Consider the following 10061-nt stretch of genomic DNA (forward strand, 5'->3'; position numbering starts at 1 on the left):
AGTTGTGTGCAGTTTCTCTTCTTGATTGTCTATGAAAGAGCATGCAATGCATATGATTGAGTGAATGAATGAATGAAAAGAAAGTGCATGTAACATTATGTTGGGATGAAAGCAATTGTGGAAAGGGACTTTTCTAACCTTGCATGAAATCTTGTCAATAATCTAAAATAGTATGACAATCAAACTTTCTGATATGAAACTTGCACTAGATACGCTAAACATAACTGCGCTCTCTAGCGACAGACAACAGTACTACAGCGTGACGTAATCAAGATGGCGGGAAGTGGGTTGGACGTTGGCGTCGCGTTGCGTCTTGTCTGTTTGTAGCCTGGGTGCACTTTTATCCCTTACATTTAGATCGTATCCTGTACAAGAAAACATCAGACATGGATGCCGGACCGGTAAGGGATAGTTGGAGTTATTTTGCTGCGTGATATTAGCGCCGTTTCATTTTCTATATTCAGGTTTGAAATTTCGGGTCTGGAAGAAGGGGGAGGGGGGCACAGCAGTCGTCTGTACTTGCCAAACATACCCGTACAAAGCTGGGCCGTGGGAAGTTTGTCATCTTCTAAACGTTCTTGGTGGGGCAGTTTTTGCACGCTAAAGGCTTTTACCGATCTGTTCCACCCACTGTTTCTGTTCCCTGTTTTTGGGAAAGTTTCGATGGGGAGGGGGGCGTAACGTAAACCAGGCCAGTGGCCCAAGTTACACCCTGCCAAATCTTCATTTTAACCGCCTTTATTTTTTTTGATAGTCGAAATGAGGGGGTCTGTCGTAAAATTTCTTGGGGATCCAGTGTTGGCCCTAGAGCCAAGGACAACTTTATAGAAAGTCCCAAAGATCTCCTAGCAGATTTGGGTTTGTCTTATATAATTTTATGCATGTTTCTGAGATATTTTCTTCCTTTTTCTATAACTTGTATTGGTCTATGTGGGGCGATATAAACTAAAAATGCGGAACATAATTTTGAAACACATAGGAATGCCTCAAGCCAAACCCTACATCTGCTTGGACATACATGTGTGTGTACTGTACCTTCATTTGTTGTAGTGTTGTCAGTGTAGTGACAGACACAACACTCTGTCATACTCTTGATGAACCAAGTGTGTACGTTTGACGGCGACTTTTTGACCTTGTACACTTCTCCTTTAGATGGTGAAGATATGTGACATCAACCCCCACATCGTGTGTATCCTGTGTGCCGGGTACTTCATCGATGCCACCACCGTCACAGAGTGTCTCCACACATGTAAGCTACACTCAACAGAATACTTAACTAGTCAGCCGAGTAGGGGCATTCTATAACATAACATATTTAGACATACTGATAGCTTTAAGGAAAGTAATCATTATGGTGTTCATTCTGAACAATCAAGCAAGAAAAAGTGAAGCGTGATTCTGAGGAACAGAAAAGATGAAGTAGTCTGACCTTTAAGCACCCCCAATTGCTTGCTGTCAGGTGGTTATGGGCCTTGTCCTCTACCATTGGGCCCATTAGCATAGGAGAGATATTTTTGTCAGCAAGGCCTCAAAAGCTTCAGCAGAAATTTGCAGACATTGTCCCTTTAAAAACATATATGGCTCAACATTTGTTTGTTTTATTTAGTATCTGATTAGATGATGTACATTTTGTAAATCTTAATGTGGTTAATTAATACGAGACGGGGGTTCATCTGTCTTCCATCTAGTGATTCGTAGTGAAACACAAACTTCCAGATAACATTTGGTCTTCCTTCCTCTTCCTCCCAGTTTGTAAGAGTTGCATAGTGAAGTACCTCCAGACCAGTAAGTTCTGCCCCATGTGCAATATCAAGATCCACGAGACACAGCCTCTGCTCAACCTGCGCCCTGACAGGACCATGCAGGACATCGTCTACAAGGTGGTGCCTGGGCTCTGGGAAAGTGAGTCTGTCTGTTTGTTTGTTTGTTTGTTTGTTTGTATCAACGTGGATGGGATGGTGAAACATGGAATTTTCCAGGAAAAAACTGACTTAGAAAATACTTCTTTCAATCACTGTAAAGATATGATATTGGCATATTACATGAGCTAAGATAGTTTTTATGTGAACCTTTAGAAAAAAATTGTGTTGTCTGTATATTTTTCCAGCATTATTGTTAAATTGTATTTATATTCTTTCAGAGCAAGTGCAAGCATTGTACACTCGTTTTTCTACGTACTGTAGATTTCATACTCTAGTGTAATCTTTTTAAGATAAAGTGTCATATTATTTGATTTTAAAGATGCCGTCTTTCCTGTCCATTCTTCAGATGAGGTGCAGAGACAAAAAGAGTTTTATCGCTGTCGAGGCATGGACAAAACACGAGCTCTAGGTAACACTCATACAACCTTTTTTGGAGACATGTCTATACTGTTTTGTACATTAGTACTATTAGTACATTACATAAATCTGTGTGTTGTTGAATGTTTCTGACTAGAAGAACTTGTGTTATTTAGGTCCATCAGCCACTGTCAACAGAGAGGATGTGGACAACTCTAAGAACCACTACTACAGGCATGATGAACAGGTATCCATGTGCCTGGAAAGACACAGGTAGGTCTGAAATGTATTTCTTATTCAGTAAAACTTGTTTGAAAAATTGACAATTGAATCATATGTCAATTTAGGATATGTGATATTTCATAAACTACATTGTCTTTTTTTCTGAAATTCCTTAAAGCTTTGTTGAATAACTGTTGCAACAAGTGGCTGACAATTTGCATAATTATGAAGTTTAGTGTCTACCTCATGTGTGCACATTGTACATGGAGATGGCGGGTCCTACCTTTGTGTGTACCTAACAACAATCCCTAATAATGTGTGTGATTTATAAAGATAATGTTTGATATGCTGTTGCTCTTTGATTTTAGTACCTCTGTTGTGTCGGAGTCTGAGGATGAAGATGAGATTAGAACTTACATGAAGGTATGCCTTTTGTTACAGTGTTGAAAACATGAACTGTACATGTAATAATGTTTGTCTCTGCCTTTGGAGCACTATATTATACATCATAGATTGAGTCTGAGTATCTATTCAATACTGAGAGGCATGTTTGTTTCTTTCCTAGCCATTGCAACACAAATTTATTCGATGCTCTGTGCGGGCGGCAGTTGTACACATCAAAAAGCTCATAGTGAAGAAACTTGCGGTACCAAGGAGACTGGAGGTAAGGACTTTGGTTCAACTACAACTGGGACATATGTGACAAAATGTTTTGTTTGGCACTGATTCTGGTGGTCAATGGGTGTTTGTTACTGTGTTTTTCAGCTACCGTGTAAAGAAAAAAACCTGTTGAACATATCTGGCTAATGTTAATCTATGACACTGAATACCATGCTGTTGTGTTTTCCTCTGTGCAGGTAGAGGTGTTATGTAACGGCAGAGTTCTCCCCAAGTCAGTCACCATGAAGTACATCTGGTTGTCCCACTGGCATGGCAAGGTAGGCTGGTACAAGGTCACTCACTCACTCACTCACTCACTCACTCACTCACTCACTCACTCACGATCACTCACTCACTCACTCACTCACTCACTCACTCACTCACTCACTCACTCACACTCACTCACTCACTCACACTCACTCACTCACTCACTCACTCACTCACTCACTCACTCACTCACTCACTCACTCACTCACTCACTCACTCACTCACTCCGTTTTAAAGTCAGTTGCACCCTTTCTCCCAAGGGCTAGACGTGCTTGCACATTGATGCTCAGCTTTTGCTTTGCAAATGCTACCTTTCTACTTCTAGTTTCATTCAAATTTGTTACTGATTAAACTGGAACATTTTACTTCTTTCTTAGGCTGCTCCCATGGTGCTCCATTATCGCCTCAGGCCGAGAGCGCTGACGTCCAAGAGTGACTCGAGCGGCTAACTGTGCGGAGGGGTCCAGCTGAAGTTCTGCACCAGTGGGGGAGGGGGGCAGGAATTGGGCCGCCCCTTGTAAAATAACGCATAAGGGTCTGAAGCAAAGAAGTTCTTAATAATACTTATATGGACAGTCTGTCCTCATATTTGCTTGTTTTTTTCTTCAGATTTATGTTTATGTATGATGGTAGGTTCAATCATGTTTGGTCATGTAGATACAGACATGTAGTTCAAGTTTTATAGCACATTATATGTTCATGACAAAACAGTCTCACTGCCCAGTCCGCGCTCTTCATTAAATGTCAGCAAATATGTACTTAATTTTGGGGTTCTGTGAAGGTAAATGTATGATGGCATACTGTTCTGTGCAAGGTAGGAGTCTCTCTGCTCATTCATGCCATTTTGAATATGTATGCATGTAAGAGATTGTGTTTGATAAGGCCTAGGAAAAAAATTGTTGCGTTTCCTGTTTCCTGAAAAAACTACAGTAGAAAAAACTTTTGGGGTGGACCCTGCAAGGGTCATGAATGTTTGAAGCTGATCGACCTTTTCTACATGTAGCTCCATGATCTGACATTTGAGTAATGAAACATTGTACAATCAGTTTCACAACATGGACATTGAAAATAAAAGTGTCCTCATGCAAGTTTCACTTCGTTAAACTGTATTGTATAAGTCTGATCACTATAGATTGACAAAGTCTAATAAAACAAGAAAAGATAATTCCTACCTACCAACCCTGATTTTTTCAAGACTGAAACAGGAAACATGACATTTATTTTCCTAGGCCATGCACTATTGTATTTAAAAAGCCATGTATACTTCAGATAATAGCAAATATTGTAACATATTCAAACATGGATATATCTGCAAAATATAAGCATACTTGCATGTTTTATGTATCTTGATATTATCAGGTAGAAAAATACAACATGTACTTAAGAAGCATATTTCAGGTGAAGATGTCTGTTCAAGTCTGCCCTTGTTAATGTTCATAGTGGTTTTATTTGTTGATGTTATATATTAAGTGTACTTCATAAGACTAAACATACACTAAGTGTAGATAAATGGCTCTCGTTGTCTTTTAACAACTTTTAACATTTATTCAAGATGCATTCCATGTTTTACGCAATAAAGACCCATATAGGCAAGGGAACATTTGGAGGGGTCTAGGCCAGATGTGGTGACATTGACAAAAAATAAGTGAATTTTGGAAACATTAGAAGTCAAACAATGTAAACTGTAAGCATATTGAAGTAGCCATGTAGCTACCAATTCTTTATTGGTTATGGGATTAGGCAGCAGGGAGAAGGTTCAATGGGACATTTGGGAAAATGCAAATGATTTGATATGTCTAGATTATGATATCTAGTTGATTTGCAGCAACAAAAGGGAGTCTGCCGAATTGTCTTGGGAAATATGTATGATTTGAATATCGCTAACACTTAGATAGAGTCTTGTGTTTTGCCTTTTTTCTAATAATTACTTAAGTATGGTTCCCATATTGTACTACCAACATATGATATTGTAATTTTGTATATTTCTAAGTGCAAACGCTGGAATTTTCGCACTTGCTATGTATACTAGTTAGGCTATTCTGACGTTTATCTGCTTAGTAATCTTACCCCCATATATATAACAAGAAATATTTTACCAGAACCTTTATTTGTGTCTCTTGTTTCTACATCAATAGTCTGTAGTCAAGGTATTTGGGGCTGACAACTAATGCAGTGCATAGAGTCTATATATATATAGAGAGAGCACTGAAACGACCAGCTTTGCAATGCATGGTAATCAGGTGTAAAAGTAACATCATAGCAAATAGTTAAAGATTTACATGTACAACTGTATATTGTGACAATTTGTGAGATTTAGGCATCTTGACCAAATTTCACTAGGTAAGACAGAACCATATTAGGATAATGCAGGGTTATATACATATATATACATGTATACAATATATACACAGCGCGCCGTTACTCGAGCTCTGCTGCTGAGTATAACACATGAGAAATCTTAGTGTTTCCCTGAGTTGTGTTGTAATGTTGACGAGCATCGCCTTCGAGCGTAGCAGGGGGCAACGTGAGCTCTGCCGCAGCAGCATAAAATGTCACAACGTCATCGTTTGGGTCTTCGGTTTCTTGACAGTCGCATCTTACAACATCGTCTCTTTCGGAACACTGGTGGCCATTCTGATTCTCTCTGTTCACTTCGATGTTCTCTTCATTTTCATCGTCCCCGACGTCTTCGTCCTTAATTTCGGAGTAATTGTGGGTCACGCACGAATCTTCGTCCTTAATTTCGGAGTAATTGTGGATCACGCACGCATCGTTTACCTCCTCGTCCTTTATTTCCGAGTACTCGTGGACGGAAACCGTTTCGTCCCCGCCGTTAGCGTGAGGAGGGCGAGCCAACACTAGGTCGGACCCTCGGTACTTCGGATTCACTACACAGGTAGCTAACTGGTCAAGATGTGACCTGTTAGTGGGATGTGGTACTTCTTCATCCACGTTGTTAAGTTCACTGTTCTGGCCAGATCTGTAGTACATGGGGTTCCTAATAAGACCCGTTGTACTGATGGTTGAATGTGGAACATGGAACCTGTTACCGACACCAGTATTTAAGACGTTTTGAGCAACATTTCTGGCATTTTTTCGCTTGCAGTAGTAGACACTCGCCCGGCGGACTGAGACCAGCATTAGACATGCGAGCAACGTGCTTGAAAAACTGACCACAATGGGCATAAGATACCGAGAATCCGTCCTCTCTTGAGTGAGCAATATTGTGGTGTTAGGTTGTGCGGGTGGAAGCAAGGTTCTGTTGGGACTGTTTTCTACCAAGTTAGCCAACATTGTGAGGTTTTCAACGTCCTCATTGGCCAGATTGGCCAACATTGTAACGTTTTCAGTGGCGGAGCCCGCGATCTGATAGTAGGGCGGTGTGGCAGTGGGCGTTAATTCTACATTTAGAGTATCTTTCGCGGGGCATTTCGAATCGACTTCTCCCTGAACGTCTTTAAAAATGTTCGGCTCTAGCATGGTCCCGTTTCGATGAAAGACAAAGCAGGAGATATTCATCATGCCAGTACTGACACGGTTTATATGACCAGTGGTTGCGCCTAGCTTTGACTTTTTGCTCACCAAGGTTTGCTCAGCGTTACACACCAAGGCAGTGCTGCCGTTGTTCTTTAACAACTTCGGTTCGCCCGGTAAACCGACTAGCTGCAAGGTCGCCCCACCCTCAAGAGCTACGGATATACCATCCTGTCTACCCCAAGCTGCTGGGCACATGTCGTATGAAGTGGTTCCGTTGCCTTTTTCCTGTGTTTCCAAAGCAGTTTTCGCTATGACAAACGGTGCTCGGATTTTCAAGGGACCAAACAGAGTTGACTCGCAGCCCGGTTCTGCCTTATCACTCTTAACAGTGTCCACAAAACCCCAACGAAGATCGAATGCATTTGCCTTGGTTGAATATGTCCATGGAGTTAGAATCTTGATTTTAACTCCATGATATGTCAGACAGAATTGCAGATTGTGGAGGAGAAAGCGAACCTCTTGTTTCCTCCAAGGAAAATTGGTTTTGTCCACCGTAAGGCTCCAGTCCATCTTGTCTTGCTCCGAAAGAAAGCGACGCCGTCCCCCTACAGTAATAACTGTCGGTCCGCGAAGTGTCCGCTTGCCTACACACACCAAGGGGTTTTCAGTCAAATTCAAGACTAGTAGTGCAGGGAGGGAATCAAATGCACTTTCAGAAATAACTTCGATTTTGTTGTAACTCAGGACCAGCGTGTTTAGGAAGGAAAGCCCTCGGAACCACTCACTTGAAACTTCAGACAGCAAATTCCTTGACAAATCCAACACTTTAAGATACTCGATTTCTTCAAAACAGCCGCACTCTAGTGTGGCAATGCGATTATTGGAAAAGGACAGATCGACATTGAATTTATGCGACCTATGGAAACCTGTAAACCAAGCGCGTTTCAGCTCAGGCAACATGTTATAATCCAAATGCACTGATTCTAAGTGTGGACATTTGGCGAATGCTTCGCTGTCGATCGTACGTATTCCTGCATCTATAAGCGCAAGGATTACCAAAGAGGGCGGATTGAATATTTCCAGGGTTTGCGATGACAGCTTGCCCACGTGAACGCCTCGTAGGGCGATCCACTGCCACTGGGCAGCGGGGAAGGGGACGTATTTTGAAAGTGGCGCGGCGGTAAAGTTAATATGAGCAGAATCGCCATCATGCCTTTCGCAAATTGTGCATGTTTTGTTGTAGTCCTTAAGGTAGAAATGATCACGAATCTTGATCATGCAGGCGTCCCAGGCTCGAAATAAGCACTCCGGGGCCTGCAGGTTGGGCGGATGGTCAAGTGTGGATGAGACGATGCCGAAAACAAAACAGATCACCAGGACACAGCAGCCAGTCCACTTCATGCTTGCTTGCCCTTCTTTGGTAGATTGTGAGTTGGAAAGACGACGGCGGCAGGGTTTAAAACTAGAATTTAGATTCTCAAGAATTTTACTGACTACCGTTTGAAATGAACACCGGGCGTGACTGAGTAACGCCGTCACAAGTACACACAAGTCAGGGGCACCAGCAAGGAGGCGAGCAGCAGTCCAAACGACGTTTGTTGAGTCCTGTCCCTGCTTTTATTGTCATTTCCTTGAACAGAACAAGTTAAATCGGTGTAAATCCTTGACGCAAGAAGGAGGGAACCACGTGGGCGTAGTTTTAAGTTAGGTCAACTCGTCTCTATGTGTCATGCAGTGGTTTTCTTGATATTCTGTACATCAAAGGATAACCTACTGAAGCTTAAGGTGTGTATACCTTCAAACATTTTACACTGTGTATACAAGAAATAAGATAATATGTCGTAAACAGAAAGAAATGTTTTTGTCTTGGTTTGTTTCTGGGAGGGATTAACCGAACACTTTCATTTTGTACACGTACATCAGACACAGAATTATAGCTTCGAACGAGGATTTCTCAGGACTTTGTAGTTCAAACCTTGGATCATGTTTCTTTGACGGCACTAAGAATACCACCAAGACGTTAATATGTAGTCTTTTGATTTTTTACACCAGGAAATAAGACCATTGATCTTATTGTCATTCCCTGAGAGATTTTTGCTCACTACGAAAACAATTTTGTTTTCAAGACTAAACAGTATGTAGGTTTGCCAGATTTGCTTTCTGGAATGTTTGCTTGTTTGTTTGCTCGGGCCATCCCGGTGTAAGTGATTTACCGGGGGTAAACCTTAAACTAAGTTTCAGTCCGGTCTTACTTACTGCACAAAACTGGTGGGTTACGTCTAAAGGTGTTTTTTCGTATATCTGAAACAAACAAATTGAATTCATTTTATTAGGATGAATTCTGTCTAGGAAATACTCTTATAAACTAGAAAGGCCGACATTTGCTTGGGAGCAAATACAGCATATCTCAGTCCATTTCCCTCCCACGCAAAAGTGGAACTTGTTCTTTTGCTATATTATGATCAAATTAAACTTTTCACAAGTAATGAACGTTGTTTTTCACAACTTGCACGACTCCGTTTGAAGGATCGTAGGGACGGACCGTTTTTTTCAGGGAGACCAAATCTTTCAGCACGCCTGAAATAATCGGTCCGCCCTTCTGAAAATCGCAATGTTGTCTTCTAAGAATTATACTTTTGCTAAATTATGGCCAAGGTAAACTTGTCTCTATCAATTAAATCCATCTTCATAACTTGGACAACACCATCTCAAGGGTTAGAGGGGACGGACCGTTTTTTTTTCAGGGGGACCAAATATTTCAGAACGCCTGAAATAATCGGTCCGCCCTTCTGAAAAGAGCAATGTTGTCCTGAAATGTCGTATGGAACTTGTTCTTTTGCTATATTATGATCAAATTAAACTTTTCACAAGTAAGAGGTACTTTCAACAGGGACGCTGGACTCCATAACTCATGGCATGGGATATGAAAACGTCACTGAACAAGGAATATCAAAGTATTGGTGTTCTACTTACAACATGTAGTTTCAACAGAATAAAACAGACCAAACTAGTTCACACCATGTCACATGTAGCCTCTACCAGGCTCCGCGGATCGCTGGAAAAATAGTAGAAATGGGCCGAAATAAAGGGAATAGTATACCAGAGAAGATCCAGCTGGCCATAGAAGCTCCAATTTGCGACCAAATTGGAGCTTCT

The 10061-nt window shown here is 41.3% G+C and overlaps 2 protein-coding genes across 2 annotated transcripts; one reads left to right on the forward strand and one right to left on the reverse strand.

The window, feature by feature from the left end:
• The first annotated feature begins 262 nt into the window (after window positions 1-262).
• LOC109471126 (polycomb group RING finger protein 1-like) lies at window positions 263-4339 on the forward strand. Its single transcript, XM_019770351.1, has 9 exons — window positions 263-401; window positions 1153-1249; window positions 1750-1902; window positions 2269-2331; window positions 2456-2552; window positions 2870-2924; window positions 3067-3165; window positions 3359-3439; window positions 3806-4339. The coding sequence occupies exons 1-9, from the start codon at window positions 387-389 to the stop codon at window positions 3875-3877; spliced, it is 732 nt and encodes a 243-aa protein (XP_019625910.1). The 5' UTR covers window positions 263-386; the 3' UTR covers window positions 3878-4339.
• Window positions 4340-5846: 1507 nt separating this feature from the next.
• LOC109470901 lies at window positions 5847-8306 on the reverse strand. The gene is made up of 3 exons (XM_019770002.1): window positions 7374-8306; window positions 6721-7331; window positions 5847-6348 (listed from the first exon to the last, which is right to left on the reverse strand). Exons 1-3 carry the CDS (start codon window positions 8304-8306, stop codon window positions 5847-5849), a joined length of 2046 nt encoding a protein of 681 aa, XP_019625561.1.
• Between the last annotated feature and the right edge of the window lie 1755 nt (window positions 8307-10061).

The sequence above is a fragment of the Branchiostoma belcheri genome, unplaced genomic scaffold (genome assembly GCF_001625305.1).
Source record: "Branchiostoma belcheri isolate BF01 breed outbred unplaced genomic scaffold, Haploidv18h27 scaffold24, whole genome shotgun sequence".
NCBI lineage: Eukaryota > Metazoa > Chordata > Leptocardii > Amphioxiformes > Branchiostomatidae > Branchiostoma > Branchiostoma belcheri.

Excerpts from the sequence above, each read along its gene's own strand:
- LOC109471126 (XM_019770351.1), top strand. Across the intron at positions 2,925-3,066 it reads AGATTAGAACTTACATGAAG|CCATTGCAACACAAATTTAT; the intron begins GTATGCCTTTTG and ends TTTCTTTCCTAG. Across the intron at positions 3,440-3,805 it reads TGTCCCACTGGCATGGCAAG|GCTGCTCCCATGGTGCTCCA; the intron begins GTAGGCTGGTAC and ends CTTCTTTCTTAG.
- LOC109470901 (XM_019770002.1), bottom strand. The coding sequence starts at position 8,306 with ATGAAGTGGACTGGCTGCTGTGTCCTGGTGATCTGTTTTGTTTTCGGC. Across the intron at positions 7,332-7,373 it reads TCTGTCTGACATATCATGGA|GCAAATGCATTCGATCTTCG; the intron begins GTTAAAATCAAG and ends TATTCAACCAAG. Across the intron at positions 6,349-6,720 it reads GACGTTGAAAACCTCACAAT|GTCACATCTTGACCAGTTAG; the intron begins GTTGGCTAACTT and ends TCCCACTAACAG.